Source organism: Cystoisospora suis (assembly GCF_002600585.1).
Source record: "Cystoisospora suis strain Wien I chromosome Unknown contig_1638, whole genome shotgun sequence".
NCBI lineage: Eukaryota > Apicomplexa > Conoidasida > Eucoccidiorida > Sarcocystidae > Cystoisospora > Cystoisospora suis.
Genome location: NW_027154438.1, coordinates 55,105 through 81,618, shown reverse-complemented (window position 1 = coordinate 81,618; position 26,514 = coordinate 55,105). Strand labels below are relative to the sequence as shown.

General features: G+C 54.2%; 4 protein-coding genes across 4 annotated transcripts; 1 reads left to right on the top strand and 3 right to left on the bottom strand.

Annotated features, from left to right (window-relative positions):
- Positions 1-36: 36 nt before the first annotated feature.
- On the bottom strand, positions 37-3,239 carry CSUI_003633 (casc3 barentsz eif4aiii-binding protein; the record flags this gene model as incomplete). Its single annotated transcript, XM_068063829.1, has 5 exons — positions 2,761-3,239; positions 1,825-1,914; positions 1,126-1,499; positions 654-850; positions 37-433 (listed from the first exon to the last, which is right to left on the bottom strand). Coding segments are annotated over exons 2-5 (1,056 nt in total), but the record flags the coding sequence as incomplete, so codon positions are not given.
- Positions 3,240-5,877: 2,638 nt separating this feature from the next.
- Positions 5,878-12,322, bottom strand: CSUI_003632 (putative low complexity protein; the record flags this gene model as incomplete). The annotated part of the gene is made up of 6 exons (XM_068063828.1): positions 10,532-12,322; positions 9,420-9,726; positions 8,544-8,640; positions 7,895-7,983; positions 7,266-7,488; positions 5,878-6,500 (listed from the first exon to the last, which is right to left on the bottom strand). Exons 1-6 carry the CDS (start codon positions 11,554-11,556, stop codon positions 5,878-5,880), a joined length of 2,364 nt encoding a protein of 787 aa, XP_067924205.1. The 5' UTR covers positions 11,557-12,322.
- A 2,123-nt stretch (positions 12,323-14,445) lies between these two features.
- Positions 14,446-22,314, bottom strand: CSUI_003631 (tetratricopeptide repeat-containing protein; the record flags this gene model as incomplete). The annotated part of the gene is made up of 9 exons (XM_068063827.1): positions 20,324-22,314; positions 19,840-19,892; positions 19,203-19,324; positions 18,655-18,707; positions 18,288-18,357; positions 17,895-18,041; positions 17,409-17,498; positions 17,068-17,142; positions 14,446-16,602 (listed from the first exon to the last, which is right to left on the bottom strand). Exons 2-9 carry the CDS (start codon positions 19,844-19,846, stop codon positions 14,446-14,448), a joined length of 2,721 nt encoding a protein of 906 aa, XP_067924204.1. The 5' UTR covers positions 19,847-19,892; positions 20,324-22,314.
- CSUI_003630 (uncharacterized protein) lies at positions 21,903-26,085 on the top strand. The gene has a single exon (XM_068063826.1). The coding sequence runs from the start codon at positions 23,543-23,545 to the stop codon at positions 25,091-25,093; it is 1,551 nt and encodes a 516-aa protein (XP_067924203.1). The 5' UTR covers positions 21,903-23,542; the 3' UTR covers positions 25,094-26,085.
- Positions 26,086-26,514: the final 429 nt, after the last annotated feature.

The following is a 26,514-nucleotide window of genomic DNA, read 5'->3' as shown; positions in this document are numbered from 1 at the left end:
CCGCTCGGGGTGCAGTTTCGTCCAGTCCCTCTCCTCACCTTGTCCGCGTTTTAACGGAGTTCCCGAGTGTGCTTCAGGACGACCGTCGATGCTTGTAGCTGCCGTACGAGTACCGGTTCGTGAGTTTCCTTGCTCACTGTTTCCGGCGTAAGCAACCCAGTCTCCCTCCTCTCTTTTCCTCCCCCGACCTCGTCGCCCTCTCCCCCGCTCACGAGGAGGGCCTCTGAAGCCGCCCCGACCACCCGGACGTTGTCCAGAGGCCGTCACGCCTTTGCCACCACGGTTTCTTGAGAACACGCCTCGAGACCGAGAATGTCTTTGGCTTGCTTCTTCCTCGAGAAGTGATTCAAACCGATCGTGAACCCACTTTCCCCCCCCTCCCGCTGCATCGCGTGTTTCGTCCACAGTCCATAGCTTGCGAGATGGACCGATTCTGCAAAGGCCAGTTCGACACGAAGCACCCGGGACCACTGCAGAGCTGTACCATTCATGTATGTATGGGTAGGGGTCCTCCACGTATATGTATCCATGCATAGTTCATGGTCTGTCAAAAGCCGCTTCCTCCACAGCATGCCGAACGCGGAAGGCCGGCTCACGGCAAACACGGACCAGCTCGGAGCTAATATTCAACTCAGCCTTGGCCACACGCCTACCGTGTCTGGGTGCTCCGAGGAATTTCATCATCGACAACTCGACCATCCGAGTCGCTTCCGTCGTCTGCAAATGCACGGGTCCGGCCCTCCCTTTGCTCCTCCTCCGACTCATCCTCATTCTGCGAAGTTCCACCACGGTCGTCGTGCAAGAAATAAGAGCTACCCCGGGGCACAAAAGAGGGGTCTTCTTTCATCAGCTGTAGGTACAGCGACAGAAACCAGTAGAAACAGCATCAGGTCGGACAAGTTAGTTTGCACCTCTGCCATCGTCGCACTCTAAAAGAACCAGGAGAACGGATGAGGTTCCGACTGCCTCAACATCGTGCTCCAGAGACTCCACGAAACTGCCCTCTCAGCTGCATAAACGGTAAGGAAAAGAAATCCGCCTGCTGAGCGCTTTATAACGCAAAGCCCCGGTGAGCTCGCGACGAAGGCAACCAGCGTGCCACCTTGTCTCCCGGAGCCAACATACCTGCCATGTAGGCTTGCCTCTCTGCGGAGCCCCAGAATACGCGTCCTGGTTTGCTTCGGAGTTGCCGTACCCCTCCGCCTCCGGCTGAAACCTCGGTTCACAGCCTGCATGGTCATACTCTCTGAGGCCGTTTTCCAAGCCCTTGGGAGGGGCTGACTCCTCCTCAAAGTGGGAGCTGTCCCCTACTTCCCCCTCGGTTGTGCGACCGTCCTCCCCATCATCGCCGCTCTTTTCCGCTGTGCGGCCACCCGGGGACGGCGTGGCTGAACAGGAGAGTCCATCGCCGCGACCCTGATCTGCTTTCGTGTATTGCACTCCCTCACTCTCTCTCCCCTTCAAAGGACGCGGGACATCATCGTCACTTGACTGACTCTCTGAAAGCCACAAGACAAGAAAAAGCGCCACTCAAAGCGTCCTCCGGGGCTAAATGACGCTCGGGGGACACACTAGTGAACAAACAACTCACGCCAAGACAAAACTAGTGTCACCGACTGAGTGACATCAGTTCTCTAGTCCGCAGAACCGAGAGCAGTATTAGCTGCTGCGTGGTACGACGGGCATGCAGCCCCGGCCCCCCCGGTGTTGTCTCCTGTCGACCAAATCCGCGTCAACACAAAATCCAGAGCGAGATGGGGAGATATGGGCACAACTCCTGGGGAATAGTGGAAAGAAGAACCAATCTGGACAAACCACACCAACCTTCGGAAATGTCGTCGTCATCAAAAACGTCCTTATCATCCTCCTCGTCCGAAGCATCTCGTCTCAAGTTCTTTGGTCGCGCCATCATGACTGGGAACAGAAGCGGCCACAACGGGGAAATCCTTGAGCTAAAGTCTTGAAGCGTTTCTTTCAGACTTAGCCGACAGCCACCAAAACCTGAGAGCACTCTACGTTTTCGGTACGCCCTTCTCCGGCGTGTGCGTGCAGGCCCACTAAGCATAAGCAGATCACTACGGTGGGAAAGCGCCCTAGCCACGCGTTATTGAACCTATCACCGATCTAGACTGCACCCAACAGTCACACCGAGTACCACTGTCGCTTGGACTCGGTCCTCTCCACGCCCCACTGCCTCCCGTTTCCACCACGCGAGAAGTTTCCGTACGGCACAACGCGCGCCCCGTGGGAGACTTCTAAGCTGATCGGTAGTTGTGCGCAGCACTCTAGCGTTCTCCCTGGTGGATTGCCTCTGACACGTCCGGACTAACTAACTGGTACGAAGGCTCCGGACTTGGAAAGAGCGACAATCCAACGACAGTACCGGGTGAGATCCCTTGGCTGAGTCTCCCCACAAGCGACGAAGCAAGCAACACGAAGTAAATTGAGCTGTCGGGGGGAAACAAGCGCACTTCTGCAGACCCCTGAAACATCTCTCTTATGGCACGGAGAAACGGACGACCATGCCGCCGTGCTGCATCTACAACCCGACAGCGCTCGAAGACGCTGCTGTGCTGTAAGCGGTGATACACATAAAGAAATATGCGTCAGAAACAGGGAGGCAGTCAGCGAGTGCTAAGAGCTGTATTCTCTCTCGTTATGTCAAAAGAGAAAAAAGCATAGAGACGGCCCCCCTCCGCTGCGGAAACATGTAGGAAAGTGCCAAAACGTGGGAAGTGACCCTGAACGCTTCTGACCCACCCTAACAGAGGCAGCCTCAAAACGGAATCGGAAGCAGAAGAAACGAGTTGTGCATCAGCCGACCAAAAAAAAAAGGTGACTCCGAGAGCGGGGGTAAGAGACACCCGCGGCTAACTGTGATGCCGCGCCGCCAGTGCACAGACCGAAAAGCATAAAGTGGCAGCATCCGCGGACAAAAGCCTGCTCGGAAGTAACAGGTCCTTAGCCAATTGAAAGTTGAGGTTCATCTACAAGGACTGAATGATTTTATCGTTGAGAGACAGCAGCGCGTCGGAGCAGCGGGAGTCTGCCACGCGATAAGCCGATGCCGAAGCCTGGCACAGGTGCGGGTTTGTTGTCCTGTTAAGACAACTGGGACGAAGAACTAGTTCCGAGCCAAGACACGAACCAACCAGACGACGGCTGAAAAATCCGGCGTTGATCATTAACTGCCTTCACACAGCACAAAGTCGCTGCAGCCGGCAGCGTCACACTTTCATGCCGCGGTCAGCATGTGACTCGTCGCCGCCTGCCAGTGTTGATCAGTCCGCCGACAGCAGGGTACGCGGACTTGCACGGTCAGGAAAGTTCCAGAGTGCATGCCGAGACGCTCAGCGGTGCTGGCTATGGCCATCGCCTTCCGACAAGCCTCAACTGGTGAGTTCCCTCCTGTAGGAGTGCGAGTGGATGCGACTGCACAGGTACATGGCCCCTGCAACTGCCCATGCGTGGAACCGCCGTCTGCGGACGTACTCTCCTTGGAGAGCTTCGGCTGCAGTGTTTGAACGCAGGTGTATCATCAGCTGCATACACTGGGAACTGCTGCGTTTCCAGAGTACGAGCACGCGGAGTCCGTCCTGCTCGTGCTCAATCAAAGCGAACGTGACATCGCACAGGGAGCCAAAAGGACGTAGCGAAAAAGGTTTCTTTGCCGTTTCGGCTGGACAGGACGGCACTCGCTGGCGAGCGTAGGGCAGACCAAGGTAATTGGAACGAGGATTAGACCAGCGTCGTGTCTTTGCAAGCTGCGACCAGGGCAGCACTGAGTCGTAGAGAAGGGTAACCAAGCCGGTCAATGCCGTGCGTATCACAACGTGCGAATCGGCGAGGCACTTCAACTTAGTACTGTCGACTTCACCTCAATGGAGAGCAAGGAACGCAAACGGCTAGCAAGCAGTGCATGCCGCGGCTGTTCCGACCTCAACGTGGTCTCGTTGACCGACTCGGACCTCCCGTGGCTCAGTTGATGTCGGGGTTTTTTCTTCGAAGCACGGGCGGGTAACGGGAGGACAGGCAACACTTGCTCGAGAGTCAGACAGTCGCAGCAAGGTCTAGACATAGAGACGGGCGAAAGAGGCGGTAACACTTTTCAGCCGTCAACACGGGCAACGGGCCTAACACCTGTGTCCTCAGTTCTTCCCCCTCAAAGGACGCAGTTACCAGGAGCCACGCGAACGGGTCGCCAGCATCGGACAAGTCATGTACGTGGCCGCGCTCCGTAATTTCTCCCGGGTGTGCCCTTAGGCCCTTCCTTGCCAGTGCAGCGCGCCGAACAGCTGTTCCAACAAGATATATTCCGGCACTTTGTTGCTGCTGGCGAAAATCTTTCGATGCTTGTTTTCTAGACTAGTGAGCAAGGGCCGCCTTCTCCGGACAGATCAAAACGATCTAGTGGTATTGAATTGCCTGGTTGCGATCACTGCGTGCAATCAAAAGCCGCTTGTAGGAAAGCTTAGTCAAGTAACCAGTCCCTCTTCATCAGTCATTATCATGTGAGGATAAAAGAGCAGAGAACCAATACCCACAGGATTACCAGGACCCTTTAGTTGTCTCCATCCTTGGGCTCATACTCTGCCGAGCGGAGACAAGCACCTCACCACGTTTGTCCACGTTAGTGGCCTGATGGCCACGGAGAATTTGCGCTACAGTACGGATGGACCCGACAAGGGGCCCGTACCCCTTCAAGGAGGCCGATGTGCAGAAAAGTCGTGAAGCACCTAACAGAGTCAGGGAATTCCAAAACAAGCGATGAGACTTGAACCCTTGTCAGAGAGGGTACGCTTAGGGAAACCGTCCAGGCAACAGAGACGAAGAACAAGGAGGGACGTGCATCACCTGAGTCTCTGTCAAGAATCTTCAGAGAAAATCGCTCTTCGATCGAAATGAAGAGGTCTCATCAGGGGATCATTGATGAATCCGGGAACAAACTGTCCTCGTTTGAGAGAATTCTGGGTTTCAAGACCGAGGATTTTCCGCACAACCCGTTGTCACACTACTCGCTCGTCGGTCCATCAAAGAAAGGAATTTAAGAGGTCCAGGCCCGTGCTGAGTTAGCTTGGAGTCACCACCGCACTAGGGCAGCAGTGATGACATTCCTACTGTCAAGCAATTCAAAATGGTGGAGAACTGGAGAGCCACCGACTCCGTTGGAAAGTGCGAGTTGCGTGCAGCGTCCACGCGTCCTCCTTCTCCTTTCGTAAATGCTGAGATTTCAGCAGAACGAGTATGTTCACTCCTTTTTACTGCGTAGGGCCGGACTGCAAAGCAAGAGGGAGTGCCTCAGGAGCGAACACCACCGTGTACGGGATTCTGAGGTTGACGGGACAAGAGAAAAAAGCTAATGCGGGGGAGGCATGAGGAGAATGAGTGCTAGCTGACTTTAGTGTATCGCGGCATCGTTTGATTACACGAGTACGTGTGCCGTAAACGTGGGGCACCCGGTCCATGCAGAGGAAATTATGTACGGAAGGCAGAAGGCGAAGCAGTCGGTATTTTTGATTCAAGCCCTACGTGCCTCAAAAGCTAGTCTCTAAGAAAAAAAGTGACTGACTTGTCCAGTCGATGCTGGACTTCCATTCGACTGACGGTGCCGTCGTAACTGGTGTACGAGTGCATCTTGGTCGTATGCTGTGCGTAGTATACAACCACGCACGGCTGTATCTCACCCGCTATCTAGACGAGACAGTTACCGTAGACTCGTAGAGCATCTTCACTTTATAAACCTCGTAGGGGTCGTCGTGCTACTCACCGGAGCCGAGCCCAGACAACCACGTATTCCATCACGCAGACAACCGCTCAGGTCTTCTCACTTGACCTATCTCCTCTTCAAAAGTTTCTTACGACACACTGCGCCAACACTCAGCAATCGTCCTGCAGTAACCTCAAGCACTCTTCAAGTCTCTGTTTCCTTGCTTCTGTTGTTAGTTTCCCACCGTCCGTGGTGCTCCTGTGCGCGACCAATCGTTCCAAGGGGTTGCGATAGTAGTCAGGCAACTTCTCCAGTTTCAAGCTTCTCTGTTCTGGATAGGTAGGGAGAGCTTCGTCGTCCCAAAGTTCATCTCCATCCGTCAGAGCCAGCATATCGAACGTCGGGATTATATCTCTCTTTGAAACGTACGGAGACTGTATGAAGATGTCCCCGAATGGGACAAGTCCCCGTGTGCTGGGAGCTCTTGGTGTAGGCAGAGGAGCACCACTCTTCTCTGCCCTGTTCTCTTTTGGCAAGTAGCCAGGAGTTTCTTCTCTTTCTTCCTTGTCGGCCTTCTTCCCAGGAATCGGACTCCAGGTCCCGATAAGCTTCTGAACTTCCTCAGATTCTTGGTCCCAGTCGTCGTCCAGGGGAACCGCCGGCAGCCGCGAAACTTTCAGCGTGTCTCCCCACTTCACTGGGCGCATCGGCGGGTCCCCGTTGTGCAGGATCCAGTGAGACACACCTTCGTCCGTCCCCTCTGGGACAGTGGGAGTTTCACCACGTCCTCCCGCTGGAAATCAAGAAAAAGGTCGGTATAGCAGAGTAGGCACAAAGAGGAAGGCAACGGCGGTCCTGCGCGCAGCGCATCTGGGCCTCTCGACTGCTGTGCACTGCAACTGCAACAACCGACTCGGGAGCATGTATACGCGCTGGCTTCCCGACAGTACGCCCCACACGCCAGAGGCGATGTCACGATCTCTTTCTGAGTTGCTGCACTGATTCTCTAGTCGGGAAAGGGCAGTGCAAGTCACGAAGCGAGAAAACCACTTTTTCAACCAATCACACGTCTACTGCGCATTTTAGCCAAACTTATTGCAACCCCGAGGTCGTGCGTCAGCCTGGGGCCCGTCTCCCGGGTGTTAAGGAATTCGTCCAGCCTCGCTTCCATACATTCGAAACTGAAGCGGAAAAAAAGCCGTTATGTATAGCGTAGGGGGCAGCGCCCGTTAGTGTGTGCAGCGACCCGATATATACACGCACTGAAAGGTGGGGCACGTAAAAGGCACTCAGGCAAAATCTTGACACGGGAGAGTTGAGAGTGTTTTCAAGCTCAAACTGCGAAGACCTCCATGTCTTGTCTAACAAACGCCATATCAGTGCACCCGAACCTCTTGGGGGGAGGTTGCGTACCCATGAATCGAGGTGAATAACAGTAGAGAGATGCATGGGCATTCCAGGAAGTCGGTGCAGGAAGGAAAGGTAACCGTGAGACTACCAGCCGCTCAGTCGATGCCAGGGAGCCGAAGCTATCAACCTTTTGGCGCGGCAAACATACCTGGTGGCGACACTAGGCCTCCCGGCTTCCGCGGATAAATCACCCGACCCGGGGTACCATCAACCCTCGGAGGCCGGTCATCCCGACCGCAAAGGTTTTTCATGACCGTGTCCTTCTCTGTGGGGTTCAAATCGGGAGGAAGAGCAAGATCGTGAGTCACGTTTGGATCGTCCGCGTGCTCAATCACAACTGCTCCGTCACGTCTCGCCGCCCGGTCTTGTTGCTGGACATTTCAGAAGAGACGTCCCGTGACGAAAAAAGTAGTCCGGTGTGGCTTGAAAGTCAGGCGAAGAAAGTGATTACGTCTTGCACAGGTATCTACGAAGTACGGAAACGGCCGCCCGGCCTCGGGGAATTTGCTTGACTGCCCAGGATGGCCTACTGCATACCTTTCGTGTATGACTGCAGATAGGACGTAGTGACACGCGCACACGGCGAGAAATCCGAGGATCGCGAACAGTGTCCACAGGTTCGCTAACGCTGCCTGTTACACTGCCTCTCGTAACCGTAGAAGAGCTTGTGAGGGCTGCCCAGATCGGCAGGTTTATATGCGTATATGCGCGGATTCGGGCAGAACTCGTATGCTTACCCGGGCTGTCAATTGCCATGAAGGGATTGAAGAAACGTACCCGAATCATTTCTCTGATGAGCGCCCGCGGAGGAAATGGTTCTGATTGAGGCGGAGCCGGGGTCGTCTTGGGATGGAATGTGCACTCGGCTGTAACAGCATGAGGAAGAGACGCAAGAGCTAGAACTCTGAATCGTGACGAGTAACGGTTACTCCCGCGTAGTCTGCTGGGAGCAGTAACAGACACTCTAGCAGAGAAGACAGGCACCGAGGGACGGAGAACCTGTCTATCCTTCAGCTCGCTGTGAAGCATGCGCCCGCAACAGGCGTCCCCTCAATATGTATGACGCAGAGAACTGCAGTCTCCTGCAACGTATTAGCAACAGACTTCTCAGAATGCCGGCCACATGCGCCGAAGTCATCCTGATCCAACCAACTGGTGGGTACTTTCTGGTCTGCCTGAGGTCCCAGCAGCTTTAACAACTCTTCGTGTGAAAAAGGGCGGCAAGTCAGACTAAGGCTAGCTTTCCTGCGGTGCAGGGAACTTTTTTGGTCGAGGCAAGTGCTGTAAGGCTTCCCCTGCCGACAAATCTACGGCTGTGAAGCCAGTCAACACGCAAGGCACGCAAGTGCTAGGAAGGCCATTTTCGATAGTCTGTCAACCACAACGCAAAAGGGCGAAACTGAAAGTGCTTCAGCGCGGTGCGTACCCTGTTCTCTCCTAACGATTTCATCTTTGATTCGTTGCAGCTTTCTCTCCCGGCGTTGTCGGCCGCGCAGAATGTGGTCCTCCAGAGTTCCTTCCACCTGTTGACACCAGCATACCGGCCGCGCAATCCTGGGACGGGCAGACGTAGTACAGCTCCGGGGAAAAATCAGAGAACCGGCTGCACTGTGCCCCTGGTATACCATCTGGCCGAGAGTAAAATACGGTTTACAGCTGGAGGGCTGTACAACAAAAGTGATGTTCTGTCGCACAGTACTCGCGACCTTGCTGAAACCAACAGCTCAAACTCTCTGCGGACACTCCTAGTGGAGCTTTCCTTTCAACGGACACCCGGGGGGCACACCGCACTGCCTTTCCCAGCAATATGCACATCCTGTGAAGTGGCATTCTCAAACTGAGTCGATGATTTAACAGTCCGAGGTGTCAAAGCAGAGAGACAGCGCGTACTGGGAAACAAGACCGACACACTCCCCGTCACGGCAGTTTACACTTCTGTCATAAGTGACTGCACTTTGGCGGCACTCCAGCGGCAACTCGGGATCCGTGCACCTCAACTTCGCTTTCTGGGTATGCTGCTTCTCCGTCACTGGGGAAACTAGATCATCAGCCCGGTTCCATGTCGATGCAATCGCGCCCGCGCACATAGCAAGACCGAAGCCCGAATACATTAACTCTGTTTGTACGGTATAGACCTGTACCCCATATGCGGGACTAGTAACAACCCTCACCGAGAATACGACACACACGCTCACTTCGAGGTCGACTGTCCGCAGCCTCTCCAGCAGGGAACAAAGGTTTGAGTGCCAGGTCACGTGAGTGGGCAGAAGGCCACAACCGCTTGCTAGCGCTTGATGCTCACCTGTACATTGCCACCCGCAGGTGTTGAGGCCCTGATAGTCGCGCCGCCTCCGCCTCGTTGAGCGATAACGACATCCACCGAGGAGGCTCCCTCTGCTTGTTTCAAGTGAAGTTCCACACCACGGGGGATGTAATTACCTTTGTAGAATTTCCTGTTCAGGACCGTCGTGAAAGGCTTCCCTCTTCTCCAGGCTACCGCAACTGGATTTGAGGTGCTCCGAAGAGAGAAGTACGGAGTGGTACCAGCTAGATCTGCTTCAATACGAATCAGTACTTGTGTAAGGAAATCTTCCTTCTCGATGACTCCTCTGAGCGGAAGCAAGCAAAAATGAAAGAGCGCCCTCTGACGTTGCCAAGGCTAGATTCAGACAGGAATGCAGACGACTCGGGGAAAACGTAAACCCGTCTTAAAACGCGAGAATGTCTGTTTCTCATACCATCGTGCCTTATAAAAATAGCAGCCCGCTGGCAGCCGGAGAAGAGAGAGAAAGGACACATGTGGTAGCCTGAAATCCATCGCCGGGGGGGGCCTGTAGTCCACCCGCTGTATGTGCGGAATCCGTTCGGCTCAGATGCTGCCTGTTTGGCAACATGTCGCGTGTAACCTTGGAAAAAGGATGGGCTAGATGATACGCTGTGCTCCAGAGGGAGGGGATGAGAGATCCCCACTCCGCAGCCCCTCTTAGACAGCCTGCTAGCAGAGGACGATACGCTGTCTTCGCCACTGCAGCCTCTAGCTAAGCACCAGGGAGAAGAACCTGCTTCCGTGTATGGGTGCGATCCAGCTCATTCCGAGTAACAACCCGGTGTTTGCCGTCACGGGCGTGTACGCCAGTACTGTACGAGAGCACACCTGCTTTACAGATTGCGCCTGAGCCGTCCACAGTCTCGCTTTTACTCGAGGACGTCCACGCTCCGTGAATGGATAGTATTCTACCCAAAGCTTCCACCCCACAATGCAGCAGGCCATATCTAGACGAGCGTGCATACATATATATGCACAAATATGTTTCTATGTGTCTCCACATGAGCCTCTCCCTCTTTCTGTAAGGATAATCGGGGCGGCTCACAAGCACTCCTAGCTTTGAGGACAGATGAATCTCTTATACCTACCTGGCAGACACGAAGGTAAGCATATCCTGAAGTATGCTTAGAAGCAGCTCCGCAACGTCCCTGTCCTGCTTGTGGATGCTGCCAATCAAGTCACATGCTTCTTGGACGTCAATGTACCCCTGATCATAGGGATCCAACAGCGCGTAACAGAATAGAGTGTTTCTAGCCCGCATTTTACTCGCCACACATCTAGTGTCTCTCGTTTTTGGAAGCGTGTCAGTATCCCGTGTGAACAGGAGCACCTCGTTCTCTGTCATCGACGGCACGGGGACCTTGCCTCGCCGGAGACGTGGTGTGGCGGCTTCTGAATCTTGCGTCTCTTCTCGCGCAGCCCCTTCTCCAGCCTCTTGTGTTTCTCTGAGAGAAAACCTGGAACCGCCATCCTTCCGAGAGATGCACAGGTGATATGTTGATTCTGTAGGTGGCTGCTTTGGATCCGTAGTGTCGACGGAAGTCTGGGACGGCGGGGCTGCTTGCCACCTCTGCCGAGAAGCTGCTGAAAGGAAGTAGGAACCTCGGTCTGAGGTGAGAGAGTCGTCTGCCTTAATACTATCCCCACCCCGGTTGCTAGACGCACTTTCTGCTGCTGAACTGCTCGCATATGGCACAAACAGATGAGTCGGTCGTGTGAAAGAGAAGTTGCCACGCGGAATGTGGTATCTGACTGGCTCTTCCCCAAGCACCCCTTTTGTTGCCAGGTGTAGAGCTAGTTCAGGATCATTCGCAGCATTTTCCTGGAAAAAAGGGGATGCAAACTGAGCGTTCTGTCCGGCACGACTTCCTCCTGCACGAGAGTGAGCAATGGCGTCCCGAGGGAAGGAGCCATTTTTCCCGGCCCCTCCAGCTTCACCGCTTGTCAGCGAAGGACCCCGGTACAGACGTTGTGAGGCGACACTCGAAGGATCGGGAGATTGTGTGCGTGTTGGACGAGAATAAAAAGATTTCGAAGAACCTGGATTCAGCGATGAAAGGCTGTTGGGGGGATACAGCCGCAGAGTTGGGGGAATAACTCTTGAGCTCTCCATCAGCCCGCGCGATGATGGGTAAAGGACTCACGTATCTCCGTGCCGTTGGGCGGACAGTCTCATCTCAAACGTAAGGTCCGCACGTCACAACACACGCAGCTTGGAGACTGAGGAACTGGAGAGAGTACGAGAAGAAAACTTATCCGTCGTCCGAGGAGATCGCCTAGCTACGGCAGGGAAGCAACGACGTAGAAGCCTGATGGGTTGGACTTGTAGTGAGACACGAAACTGAGAGGCACCGGGACTCAACGTCCAAGCCATCACGCCCACGACACCCCTTCCAGCGCATAGTTGCTAAATCAATCCCGTTCCTGGAGCACAGAAGCAACGCAATTGAAGGAAAAGAAACAGGGGATGCCCCAAAACGATAGAAGCAGTGAGCTGTAAAATGACAGCCCAGGAAACTGTCCGATTAATCTACCCTCGACGAGCAGGCACGCCAGCCCGGAACAACGTACTGCCCCGACTCTTACTCTGCAGAGTCGTTCATCGGATTTTCCCGGAGGGTAGTAGAGGACACTAGAAATAGAAAGAACTCGGGCCGACACGCTGCAGAAAGATGAAGTCAACTGTATGCCGTTTTATTCATAAAGGGCGGTTAACTCAGGCAGGAGTTAGCCGCCCGGAAGGGGGGACGCTTCGGTTGACAAGACAGTGCCCCCTAGGCGGTTGAGGTTTGGCGATGTGCAGGTCATCGCTCGAAACATAGCCCTTAGAAACAAACATTTTTCGGGTGCAGGTAAGGCTGCCTCCTCCCCGGTACCATCTTGCTCTTCAGCACCAAGGCCACCCCCTGTTCTCTCATCACCCGCGCCGCTGCAGCTAGCCCGCTCTCGGGATCGGACTGGGTCAGCAGACACGATACTCCCTCAGTCGGCATTCCCAGGCCGCCCCCCTTTGCCAGGTAAAGTAGAAGGGAAGCTTGCAGTGTGGAGCCACTTGCTTTCCGCTCAGGTTTGCCAGGGGAGTGTTTGGGCTGAGCTGCCCTCCGTGGTGTCATGCCAATGGTGTGAAGGCCACCTCGCCATAAAGCTGGAAACCCGTGAGCATAGCCTGTGACATCTCGTTAGTGTAGCGTGTAGTGGTTCCTGAGCTTGTTGGGTCGTGAAAGGCCAAGGCAATGCTGGTATTTTCGTACTCACTTCTACAAGAGAAAGACGCACACTCCATTATAACTAGGGAGCTAGGCAAGCATCACTGGGTTACGTGTCTAGTGGTGACATGAGACAGAGTCACTTCGACGTCGGGCCGCCTGCACAGTTGCAGACCCTGATCGCCAGCTGACAAAGCCTATGACGGTGCTGCGGAGAGTGTGTGCGACGCGATTTTGGAATACTGCCGTGATGCGTCTTCGGAGTCACGGGTACTAGTCAGTTTCGAGGACGGACACAGGTGCAAAGTAGCACGGCCGCAGCACCGGAGCTCCTGGAAAAAGAGAAAATTCTGAAGATAGATCAACAGTCACAGCACGGCTAGCGTTCGAGGGAGGCACGTACAGGACGTCAACATAAAGTGCCCAACGAGTTTGGCACCAGTGATAGTGTATAGTCTAGTGCCATTTCGCCTCAACTGCGGTCGCGTCCGGGGCACTGTTCTCGGGATGACGGAGGAATCGGGAGCCGCACACTGACAGAGGCCCTGCAGAAGACGACTTCGAAACCGGCCAACAACCGGTAAGGGGCCTCCGGCAAACCGGGCAGCCCAGAGGCGAAAGATTCAACAGCTTAAAGAATGTTCCTCCTTTGGAAAATTGGCTTCGGCAGTATGATCAACTGAGCTACCAAACGCGTATTCCAGGTGGAAACCTCTTCGTGCTGGCTGCTCGTCATTCTGCTGGACTTTCTGAATGCGAAACAGGCTACACCGGTACAACACGCGTATGTGGTTTGGAGTGTGTCCGCGGTCCACGCTGTCTCAGACGTGTGGCATTTGATCCAAGCTTCCAGTGCGACTGGAAAGCAGAACCGGATTCTCTCAGAAAGGCAATAAATCTCCGCAGAATGCGAGGACGTGCAGCTAAGCCGCCGTGTACCGCACAGACGCACAAGAGGATGACTTCGGACAAAACCCAGTTACCGGTTTCACCCGTATCAGCTCTAGTTGGAAGAGACACCTTGTCCACGGTCTTTTAAAAAAATTACGACCCGCATGCGCTCAGCGTCAGCTGCGAACGCACGCTGGCCTCGGCAAGTATGATAACCTGACGTGCAACGACGCCCGGCTTCACGCGGGGGAGGCGTAAGACGTCGACAAAACGTTTGGTCCCACGTTTCGGTCGCGCACCGCCAGATCGGCAAAGGGTTGCGTGGAGAACAAGTAAACAGCCGGTGCGACGGATACATACAGAAGCCCACCCCAGTGAAGCGTCGCGAACAGGCGTAGTCTGTCTTTGTTTGCTACTTTTTTCAGCGACTGCTATATTGCTAGACCGGTGCAAGCCAGCTGCTGAAACCGTAGAACGAAAAAGGACTTTTGCAAAAAGATCGTTCTGCATCGCTTCCAAACAACACGGCCCACGCAAACCAACCCCCTCGCGTTTTCAGTTGCCCTGGCACGAGGCAGCCGCAACGACCGTGGCACACTTGCTCTGAGACTGCTTGGTCGGCTCCTCTCTTCTTCGGTCATCACTTGACACCGGTTGTCACATACTGAGCTGCTTTTCCACCGTCTTTCATAGCGCTGGACCCAGTAGACAACGACACAGAAAGGGAAGGTCACCGCCTTCTCACAAGACAGTGACTCTCCTCTTCCGTTGTAGCGAAGGGACACCGGTTCTCTGATTGGATTACACAAGAACATGGATGCGCTGTAGCAAACAGCAGAGGTATTGAAATCCCCACAAGCCCCCAAAAGTACCTCTCTCCTTCCTTGTCACAGACAAACAAGGAATCAACCACATGGGTCGCCGGCGTACCCATACGCGTCTGACTCTTCTTCCCTCCGCCGCGCCTGGGCCCGACTTGGCACCGGAGTACACCTTCCCCAGCCACCCGCGGTGTTTCTTTTTTTCCTCGCGTCAAAGAGCGTTTGCTCCCGCGTCCCGCTTCCCCGTGAAGCGTCACTATCATCGTCGGACATTTCTTGCTCGGGCTCGTCCCTCTCCCAATCGTCTTCGCTAACTTTACTTGCTTTCCACGTTTCCCCTTCACTGCACTCACTTTGGTCGACACTTGAGCTCCATGCATCGTTTTCAAATGGCTGAAGGCTGTCTCTTTCAGACACGCCTTGGCTGCATGTTTTGCTGTCGGCACCGTCCTTGCCGCTAGTGCCACAATAAAGCATCACAATGGCCACCAGTACGCACATAACAGTCATAATGCCTGACAATAAAACTCCTCCGTTAATCCCGACCTGAGAAAAAACCGGAGAGCTCTCGCGCACTGTGGAGAACGGTTCCGCTGCCGACTGCTCGTGCTGACATGTCCCCGCAGCATAGCGACCATCTCTTTCACTAGTAGCATTCCAAGAAGGCCCTGGCCCGATCTCAGCATTGAAAACTCGCCCTGCGAGAACAAGCCCGACTAGCACACCAAGAACACAACTGAGAAATGCGCATACACTAACGAGCACCCAGACACCATGAGGTAGCCCGAGGACATCATTTTGGGTCTTCGTGAAAACCTGTTTATTATCCCTTCCGCACACGCAGCATTTCCCACATACATCCGACCCGGTTACTTCTTTGCTGTCCCCACTAGACAGCATCATCGCGTCCACAGTTTCCTTAGAAACGCAAAAAGAGGGAATCCCCTTCTCATCTCTGTCGCCATCCGAGGGTGCCTTCGACTTTCTTATTCTCAAGGCCTCCGCCAAGACCTGCTTCTTGATCGTGTGAACGCTCGTGGGTGTGCCCTCCTGTGAGGAAGGTGTAGTCTCCGTAGGTCCCGTGCGGTTATGCAGTCCTCCTGGGCTACCGAGGCCTGGAATTTTTCTACGCTGCCTTACATGTTCAGGCGAGCTAGTCGGCTTGTATCTCTCGCCAACGGAAGGGGGTCTCTTCTGTGGCGAGACACAGGAAGTCTCCCCCTTCTTCGGGTCTTTTCCCCGTCCAACTACCGTCCCTGTCTTCCTCTTGAGTGCCGAGGGGGACAGACAATCTCTTTTTCCGTCCCTCCTGTCCGCGTCTGCGGAGTCCGACTGAAGAGCCACGCCCTCCGTCTTCCTCACCTCCGGTAACAACCGTGATCCGCCTTTCTTCTTGGGCTCGACCCCCATCGTCTTCTTTGCATTCGCATCCTTCTCTCTACTGTCCATCACCTCGCTTTTCAAAGCTGGCTGCCTCTGCGAATTCCTCACTCCGTTCCTCTGCCCCTCTCTTGGACTCTTCGCCTTCTCTGCCCGCTGGTCACCGCTAGACCGAGCCCTTGGCGAGGATCCTCGTGACCCGGGGCGCTTCGCCTCAGGGGACTGGGTGCGCGACTCCGGGAGTGGATACAGCGCAGACTCAGTAGTCCCGCGAGATGCAGGAGACAGGCGTCTGAAGCCAGACTCAAATGCGCCAGGAACTCCTAAATGCTGTGTATTCCCTCCTGCCCTTCCACCTTCCTTCCTCTCGGCTTGAGCTCCAACACCCTCCAAGACGACCTTATTCGGTGTGCGATCACCTTCCTCCTTCTCCCTCAGGGGAGAACGAGAACGTGATGGCGACTGACGCGATTTACGCACAACACGCGCCGGAAACACTGGCGGTTTTCCCTGCTGCGTCTCGTGCTTTTCCGGGGACGGCGAGATTCTGGATGCCGCCTTATCCGCCGACATCTCCCTGGCCTGAAAATTTGGCTGGTGCTGCTGCTGAGACGACAAGTTCCTTGCAGAATCTGATGACAAAGGGCAACTTGACCCTGAGCTCGTCCGGTCTTCGGATGCTGCGGAGACGTCTACATCTTCTGGCTTCGGAGCGAACCCCTGGCTGCAGGCGACCGGCGCGGAGCAGCTTGGCTGGTTGCGCGTTGCGCCGTTTACCGGCAGATCAGGACTTCTAGGCTGTTCTGTGCCCTGCAGCATTGCCTTGTAGGTCTTCAGTGAACGGCGCTTGTAGCGTTGAATCTAAAGAGCGCACGGAGAATGAACTACACCCGGCAGTGGGCCAAGGAAAAAGAACGCGAGAAAATGGGACACGTGCTGAGCATACGCCTGCCCTCTGTACAGCTGATGGCAACTGTCCCTGCTGTCCCTAAGGAAGCAATCGGACATTCTGCAAGGGCCCACAGTAGCAGAGCACGGCAAACGCGCTAACGAAACCCAGACAGAGGAGAGACCACCGCAGTAAGCTCTTTGCGGGGGGGTAACCAGACAGAGGCAATCTCCCGACACCTGTGGAATGGCGGATAAGAGAACGGAGGTGGAAGGGGGAGACAAGCGAAGCGGTACACTTGAGAGCAGACCCGCTCAGCATGGACCGAGTGGCGCGCGCCACTCTGGACTGGGGTGTACAGCCTCACTAAGGGCTTTCAGAAGTAACGCATCGCGGGTACGGTATGCCAACGTACAGAACGCACCGGTGTCGCTTACCTTCTCTCGGAGAAGAACTAACGCGTCGCGCACTTCACGGTTGACGGGCTCCACGCTCTGGGCCTTCAGAAGATCCTAGAGAAAAGACCGACCAACGTCGAGAGAAAAACCCTGACAGGATGGCAGCCGGTGGAATATCTATGTAAGCCGCTGAACTACCCGAACAACTGAAAAAAACTGTAGTAACAGGTCTGTCTCACAAGGGGGTTACTCGCGCAGCGCATCTAAAAAACAGAATGTGAGTGAATTAAGGCTTGCAAGTTCACGCGCGTGTGTACTGTGTGGTTCCGTCTGTGTCCACGAGAGTAAATAACCAAGAAGTAAGAAGTAGTGGCACACACCTTCTTCGCTTTTTCGAAGTGATCCTGTTGCAGGTAAGCAAGACCACGGCGGTAAAGGGCTTTGACGTTGTTTGGATCCATTTCCAGTGCCTGTACAAGAAAATGGAACAAGCAGATACCAAGTCGAAGCCGTGGGAGTGAAGAGGCTTCACATACGAACAACCACGAGGTTACGAGGGGGGGGGAGTTCAGATTACTGCAAAAGTACGTTACATAACCACTCCCACGTCTGACGAGGCAGAAAGTGATCGGCTTCTATCTATTTGCACATAGCTACTAAATATATCTACCTATAAGGATATAAATATTGTCCAGGAACCCTGAAGATCTACGCATCCGAGTACCCACGCCAGTGATCTGATTCCTCCTGCCGCACTTGTCGCGGCGGTCTGTCGATTTCCTCTCTGTCGAGACTCTCAGCACACGGAAAATCTCGTGTGTGGCTGGGTTTGGCGGACGGCCACAGAAGGTCTGCGTCCTTCTTACCAGTCTGCATTGTATGTACACTTCGTCGTACTCCTGCTGGTGCAGCTTGCATGCAGCGAGATTCAAGTGGCACGGAAGCTTCACTGAGTCCATCCGTTGCTGCTCTTCTGGCGTGTCAGGAAACGTATAGTCAAACTGAAGTAGAGCCTGATGAATAACGGTTGCCGACAACAAACCAGAGACTACACAGGGCAGCTGAGATGTCTCTACTGAGCTCTTGAAAGTGTACGGTTCACCTCCGCAGACGCATGAGCATGACCTCGGCGGACAGAGTCAGCACAGGAGAAGGGTACGCAACAGCACTGGGCAACTACAATCAACTGCGAACGGCAGCCATTCGTACACAGCATGAAACGGCCGAGCCACAGCCTCGGTAAATGAAGAGCCTCTCACTTTTCGATAGTTCACGGCAGCAAGGCCGTAGTTCTTCTCCCGAAATGCCGCATTTCCTTCGGATCGGAATCTGAAACATGGACAGAGAACAGAAATAGCCAGAAAGAAAAAGCCCGTTCACTTACGGGTCTCCGCCGAACGTACAAACATGCTATCGCCCAAACACCGCAACTCCATGGGTACTGAAAGTGATGGAGGAAGACAGCACCTCTTTCTCGGGACATTCCGCATCCTTCAATGTAAGCAGGTAAAAAGGCATTCGGACCTTTTCAAAAAAATCCGTACAGACAAAGGAAAAGAGCGTTTGAGCCTTAGCAACGGGTCATGCACTGACAAGCCCGACTTCACGTATCCTGTGTATACGTACCTATCAGCAGCATCAATTTTCTCACTGGTGGGCTTCTCGTAAATCTGACGTTCCTGCAGGGAAAAACCCAACAGACACTGTTACTACCCTTGCACATGCCTACGCGGAAGAACGTGTCTGAAACTCAGGAAAAGATAAATGTCGCTGAGCAAATTTTGCGGCGTTTTTTTCTGACTTGAGGGGACAGTTGTTGCTACCCACTCAACTCATACATTTCTTAGATGTCTTACACGGCTTCTCTGTTTCTCCGAACTGGCGACTCGAATGCCCAAAGAAAGTCGTACAGACAGTATGCAAGCATCTTCACCAAGAGTACGTAGACGCGCTGCATGAATGTACGCGCTCGTACAGATCCGAATTATATATCTTTACATGGACGCGCAGCCAGTCAGACGCATGCCCTGCATGAGGTCAAAGCTCCTGAGGTGCCGCTCTAACTCCCCGCCTCCGGGACGACATGGGTGAACACCTAGACGCTCTTCCGCTTCCCTCAGTACAAAAGTCGAACCACAGCGCTCGATACGCTAAAACACAAAGTTGACTGGTACCTTGGAATGGTCATGTGAACAGCCCTGCATCATCTCCCGTGCTGCAAGGGCCTGCGCCTCCTCCCTTTTCTTCCGCTGCTCCTCCTCTTCATCTAGGCGTTTGCTCAGTCGTTCATATTTCCCTGAAAAAGCAAGAGAATGACATAAAAACGGAGAAAAGTCCAGAACGGCCACAAGATGTGGCGGCCAAGTTAGCCTCCCCCATGTTTGCGTGGAGCCCCCCAAACCTAACACGCCTTCGCCGGTCTCCGCTGCCCCGGCCACTCAGCATTGGTTTTTCCTTCCACAGAGCGAGGAGCGACGCTCTGGTCGGAGAAATGCTGATAAAGGTAACTCTTCAAAGGGATAGCACACAGGAATGAAAAACCGAAGACGCCCTCGTCGGGCACTTTTTCCATCTTAACCACTAACATACTACTCAGTCTATGATGCAGTATGCCATTCTGACATTCTGTCTCCCTCAAGCATGCTTGATCGGCTCCCCACGGTACACACTATCCTAACACGAATGACCAGAACCACGCACCCCAGAACTCCGGAGTGGGGATTCCCCTTTGAAGGAACAGTCGATTCGCGAAAAAAAAAAGCAGCAAGGGAAGCACAACAGAGAGAGTACTCATCCGGCAGAACCATACACTCACCATAATCAGTATTGCTCATGACCTGTAGTGGAGAAGACTTGACTGTATCCTGCAGCAGCAATTGAAACACAGGGACACATGGCTACGGGTCTCGAGTTGAGAGATCACGGTTGCCAGCAATCACTAGGAGTCTGATACCACTGCGCCCCCGCGCCATGCATTCCAGTTGCCCCCCAAGGACCTACACTCCAGTGGTGCAAGTTCCACGACTCATTAATCACGAGCCGCTGCGCAGGCTGCGCACCCGGGTACGCTTAATCAAACTGTCCTCTTTCAGTGAACAGCACCTCGAGCAGACAGAGAAACACCTATTCGGGGTCGCGAAACTGAAACAAATATTAGACGGCTTCTCGCCGGCGTGAACCCACTGAGTCCCTGAAGGCGCGCGACAGTTTGGGAAGGTGTCCGAAAGGCGCCATCGCACAGGACGAACGGACACTTCCGGGGGTAAGCAGAAATCCTGCACATCAATCAGTTTACCTCCTTTGCACGTAAACTCGACGCATCGGAAACCCCGAAGTGATTCCCTCCCTGCCGACCCGGGGCTTCTGTATCGTACAGGAGTTTCCGTCGTTCTTCTTCATCCTCTAGAAATCGCCGAGCAAATCGCAGAGCCCGCTCGCTGCTGCGGGTCTGAGAAAGACCATCTTTCTTCCCCATTTCCTTCGGCATTTACAACGCACTCCCGAGTGAAACAATCTTCAAGGCGCGGGAAACTGGCGAAGCTTCTCGAACCGCGGGCCCCTAGCTAACTCAGAAGCCGCTCGTCAGCATTCGCACCACATCGACCGAAGAGCAATGAGGCAGTTCACTTCATATTCAATGCTACTCTGGTCAAGGCAAGCCCCTGATGTAAAACGCTGATGGGAATGGAAACGACACTGCCCGAAAACGTGTGGAAAGGGGGTGGGGTAAAGCGTCCCGGACTGTGGCCGAGGGTCAAAGTCTGCTGAACAGCCGTCTTTCTTTTCGTGATCGGATATCACGCCAGTTACCCGTTTCTGAATTTCTGTCCGCTTCGCGAGGACAATTGAGCACTGGAAGAGCAACAGTTGTGCGGAGCAGGTGGTGAGGCACAAACAGGCCTGGGCGTCTGTAGAATCAGCCAATGCGGAATGGCTTCGATGCAGCGTTCAGACCGGGGTGGTGGACGGCCTGCTGCCTTCCTTCTGCTTGCTTCGAGGAGCGAGGTAAACTGCTGGTAGCCCGGGCAGACAGCACGAAGCAGACAGGCTCCAGGCGCGCCTGGCCACCGAGCAGGGAGAAAATCGGAGTCTGAAGGAAGCTAGCAAACAAGTGAAACCGGCGGAACTGACAGGATGTCACTGACCGTCCCGAGCCTCTGGAAAAACCAGGGCGCCCGCCACACAGCTCGCGACGAACGCCAAGACCGTCGCGGTGAAAGGGCGGTAGAAGCCACGCGGACTCACAGGACAAAAACAGGTAGAGCAACAGAACGCCGGAAAAGTACATTCCTGTATTATAGCATCTGCTACAAATCCCTCAGAAGATAGGCTCGAAATATGCTTCCTCCAACGCCTTCCCGGACATAGTCCCCGACATACTGAATGAAAGCCTCCAAGTACGAGAGAAGAAGACGGAGACGAAGTGAAGCGCTTGCAAATCTCCTTGGATGGAACTCCACGGGTGGCTGGACTGCCGCGTTGCCCGCCACCCCGCGTTGACAACTGCGAACGAGAACTAGCGGCTGCAGTGTGTCACCACAAAAGTGCCGCCACCTTAGGGTGTCGAAGAAGAAATGGATAAGGAAGATAAGAGAAGACACGTGCCTAGAAGAGATCCTACCGGGGAGGCACGGAAACTCTTAGACCAGCTCTCCTTTGCTCGACGTTGCAGTGGTTAGAGCGTCACTCTGCTGAGCGAACCGGGAGACAGCATCTGTCAAAAGAGAAAAAGACACCGGCGTAACTCTTGACGACAGAGACCCGCCTGTGAGCATCGCCCTCGCAGGTCGGCGACTTGCGACTGCCTAACTGTGCATGTTGTGAAACTTCGCGCACTCAGGCACGGCAGAAACAGTCAACGTAAGTGCGAAGCACAGAAACTTTCGCACACCCGCACGCCTCCGAACAAGGACGCTACAACGGGTGCTCTTGTTGCTATACTGTCAACTCCGTTCATCCGCGATGTACAGGCGGAGCACACCCGATGCGCAACCGGTGCGGCGCTCCAGTTGGAGAAACGGTCGCCGCTTTCACTCCAGTGAAACTGGTGTCCAGGCTGCCCAGGTTAGCGTCAGACAGCAGAGTCATGGCCAATCGCGTAAGAGACGCGCTCCCGGAGGACTCTTTTCCTTGTGGCTACGATGAGAGTTACGAGAAACAAACTTGGCATTATCGGCGGTCGGTAGGAACCGTACGTCTTCTTTCTTCATGTGGCTCTCGACTAGAGGGTCCGAGAGCCAGCCGGAGAACCCTTAGGCGGCGTAGGCGCAGACTCACCCTTCTTTCTCTTCTTTTTTTCAGTCCCCTCTCTGTATTTCTCAGCTTGACAGATGGAGCATGCCAACAAAGCCATGTCTCCGGCCGGCTGCCACATGCGCACAGCGCTCTGACATGTCCCTTGCAGCGCCCGTAGCCGCGTGTTTTCGAAGATTCTTGTTTCTGAGCTTTCTGTGGACCTGGGTTGCCGGGAGGAGTGTGATAGCGTGGTTGTGTGTGTTTTGCTCACTTGCGCTCGTGAGTTTTTTACCCGTTGTTTAGAGGACTGCAGCGACTCAGATGCCCTCGTCCCGCCCACACAGAGAGGAGCTTCTCTTTTCCCCGGTGCTCGGCGTCGTCCCGTGGTTGTGGACGGAGAAGCGTCTGTAAGTAGGGAGAATGAACTGACCTTTTCAGACTTGGCTTCAAGAATTGAACTTGGAGACACACCTGCAATTCCTCCCGCTTCGGTTACATCCGTCTGACTTTTTTCTGCTCAGATCACCTGGGGCCGGCGGCGGCCTGTCCGCGCTCTCTGCATCCGTATCCTAGGCTGGTTTCTTGGGAGTGTGAGCTGAGGGAATTTTTTTGTGGTCTCAGCTTGTGTTGGGACAGCGAAGAGCTGGTATTTTGCTGCTTTTTTTGCTAATGTGCTGGAAAACGCACGGGAGAACCGTGTTTCGCCGGGTAGTGTCAGGTCTTGCGAAATTCTCTTACACACTCCGTTTTTCTAGACAAGCTGCTCCGCTCGGGAAAAAGTGTTCCCGTGTAGGTTCTTGGCTCGGTGTTGACGCGGGAATCGCTCGAATTCCGACACTGCATTGATACAATCATGACCCGGGCTTCTTCATACTAACTGAAGCCGCCCGTAGATCTGTCCGCATGTCACGCTTCTGGACGGGTGCTGCAAAGGCTCCTTTCCTGTCCTTCCAGGGCCGCTGGACCGTTCCGGAGACTGAGAGATTTCCGGTTAAGCATGTGGTGCGGATGCGCTCGCGTTGCAATAAACCGGCAGGATCCGGTTGTCCAGGCAAAGGAAAAGAAGAGGTATCCGGTGACTTCCGCAAAGTATTAGGGAAAGTCTCGCAAGTCGATCGTAGCTCCGCAGCGCGCTAATGAACCAACTGACCTCTGTTGGGACAAGACATCGGCTTCTCGCGACATTGTCAATTTTTGATGCCAGAGGCGTGTGCCTAACGCTGTCTCCTGCTCGGAGGCTTCCATGTGAACCTGTGTTCCTTCGGCTGTCATTTGTTTTATGCCCGCCGTGAAAGAACGGATTATACATAGCGACTCGACCTGTCCCGCTTGTGTGGATTCCCAGTCTCGTAACAGATTGCATGCGCGTTTAAGACGGACGATCAGAAACTTGAACGTTGTTCGGAGCTGGAATGAAAGGCGTTTAGCGAGTGGGCCCGGAGGATGTCCCATGAAAGATCAGCGGTGTTGCGACGCCGATCTTATTTTCTCCAGGATGTTAGAAGAACCTCCGTGCTTCGGTCGAGGGCAGCCGTTGCCTTCCTGCAAACAGGAACAGGTGGACCCCGGGGAGGAGGGCGTGGTGATTGAACTCTCCGTCTCCCCTTTGGCGTCCCCCCACACACAGGATGCAGGAGAGCAACGTCGCCAGATCATACACGGGCCACAAGAAGCTGACGCGACAGTAAGACAGCATTGTTTGTTGTATGGGACAAGCTCCAGTCCTGGAGGGGAAGAGCGGAACAACGGAGCTGGTCCAAAGATTTTGGAGACCGCTTTAAGCTCAGAGAGAAAGGACAGCGGAGACCTGGCAGAAGAGAAAACAAACTCTACCTATAGCGAGGGACTTTCCCAAGACGGCAGGAATGCGTGCCAGAATTCTTCCCCGGCCGGCTCATGTTTTGAGGAACCAGCTGTGATCTCAGCGGGAGAACCAAACAGACCAGGCAGCCTAGTTAGAGCTCCGTTAGGTACAGAAAGAATCGAAGAGGTGAGAGAGAGATTTTCTCTCGAGGGTCGGGGTAGGGGTGAAGTGAAAAAGAACCGGGAAGGCGCAACAGAAAGCCGGGGTGGCGAAGATGTAGAAGACCGAGTTCAAATCGGCTCAGACGGTTCGGACCAAGGAGGCGACCATCCGAGGAAGAGGCGGCGACAGTCGCAGTCGTCTTCGCCTACAGTTCGCTCCGCTTCTCCGTGTTGTGACAGCGAGGACAATTTGAGCGATACCACTAGTGCACCTGTCTCCTCCTCTTCGACCCGCACCGCCCGGGTAGCTCGTGCCAATTTCCACGGTGAGGTGTCCGTACGTCGAGAACAGGATAGCAGGCCCTCGGCTGTTCCTTGCATGATCGCCCCAGCGAATGCGTGCGTAAACTGTGTCTTCTACTGTAGTAAACGTAGGAAAGTAACTGTAGGCATCTTCGACACAACGAAGGTCGTTGTGACATCTCACATGCCGGAGCCCGCGGATCAAGACGAGCAGGTCACAGCCGTGCCTGCTAGAACTACGGCTGATGGGGGTGCGAGTGCTCTCGTGACTGCTTCAGGAAATGAAGAGCAAATCCGGGACAATGAGAGTGAAGAATTGTCGAGTTCTGATGGTGTCAGTCTTATTGAAAGGGAAGGGCCGGAGCCTAGGCGACAGAAGAAACAGAGGAATTCGTTCGAAGGAAAGATGGCATCCCTGAGTCCGGGCACGGTAATAGTGGAGGAGAAGGCGGAAATTCATTGGATGTCTTTTGAAGAGGCTCGGAAACGTTACTGGAAGGCCCTAACAGAGTTCCTGCTTTCTCGGTGTGCCGTTACTGCAGCCGTTGAACACAAAAAGTAAACGTTACCTACACAGCGTGATACGGGCGACATGCAGCCGTCGCTGAAGGGGCGCATAGAAAGGTATACTGTGAAGTTGGTCTGGCAACGTTTTTGAAAATCAGATAAGCTTCCCTCTCATCGCGCTCCAGTGCCGTAAGACGGACAGCTTACCCACGAACGACGCCGCCCAGGCCATCGTCTTCAGCAATGCGCGGGTGCCTTAGCAGTTTTAGAGGCTGTGGGGGAACACTTTGTAGGATGGCAAGATAAACAGTACTTGTTGAGAAGAGCAATGTGTCCAGTGCTGGGAGGCGAGGCGAAGGTGCACAAACGAGTATGGGATGCGGAGGAAACGAAGGGTACAACAGACAGAAGCTCTCTGTGGTTTCTGTGTCGGCTGGGGTGTTCGTCTCCGTACTCCTGTCGGCGGCAGTTTCCGGACGCTTGCCAAAGAAGAGGGGCCGTGTGGACGCTTGTTTGAAACGTGTGCACGCGAAGCAGTAGAACAGGCAAAGTCAACTAAGAAGCTATCAGTCCATTCTTTGACAACTTCAGAAAGCGATGCTCTTCGAGCCCATCAGCTGAAACGGAACCTCGGAAGAGAAAAGGAAGCGGACCGGGGTATAATGCGGGTGCAGTGCTCGTGCACGGGGCGTGTTCCTTGGAGAACTTGCTGTGATATTCACTGCTTAACTCTGCGATAGCCTGTCTTTTTTTCGACAGGCCAGATCGGTGTGCTTTTGTCAACTAGCTGCCGTAGTATCCAGCTCCTGCGGCGTGACAGTTGTAGCCTGTGGCGTACCCCTCGAACGCGTTGGTTGGCGTTCTTTGGCGTAGCACTTTTTCTCAATTCTTTGGCGGACCATTCAGCCTCATTGGCCTATTTTCCGGGTTGTTTGGCAGACAATGTGAGTCCTTAGCACAACGCGGTAACCCCTGCCGAGGCATCCCGACCTCGTGTTCCGGCCTAGCGTCGGTTTGTGTCCTTAGAATCGATTGTTAGTGTGGGCGCCTGTGACGAAAGCAGAAACCGTTACAGATCCCGAGGCAGATTTTTCACGGCCTTCGACAGAAGGCACAAGGAAAGGGCTGCAAAAGAATATCCTCAGCATGCGCAGGTGCCCCAGTGCTTTGCTTCCTTCTGCGACAGCAAGCCTGTCAGGCAGTAGCCCCACTAATTCAACGCGTGCGGGGGCAGCGACCCGGTTGTCTAACAGGCTACACTGGAAACGACAGAGTGGAGTGTTGCTTCTTGGAGAGTAGGCTTTAGTGTTGGCCGAAGAGCGTGCAACCAGGAGCAGTTGAGTTCATGTTCGCTCCCCTCTGATTCTCCCATCGAGTACGGGTTGTCCGTGTTGGAAAGACATACATCGCAGTGTGTAGTAGACGCTAGTCTACGGCAAAAATGAAGCACCCCCGTTGTCAGTGAGCAGAAACGGG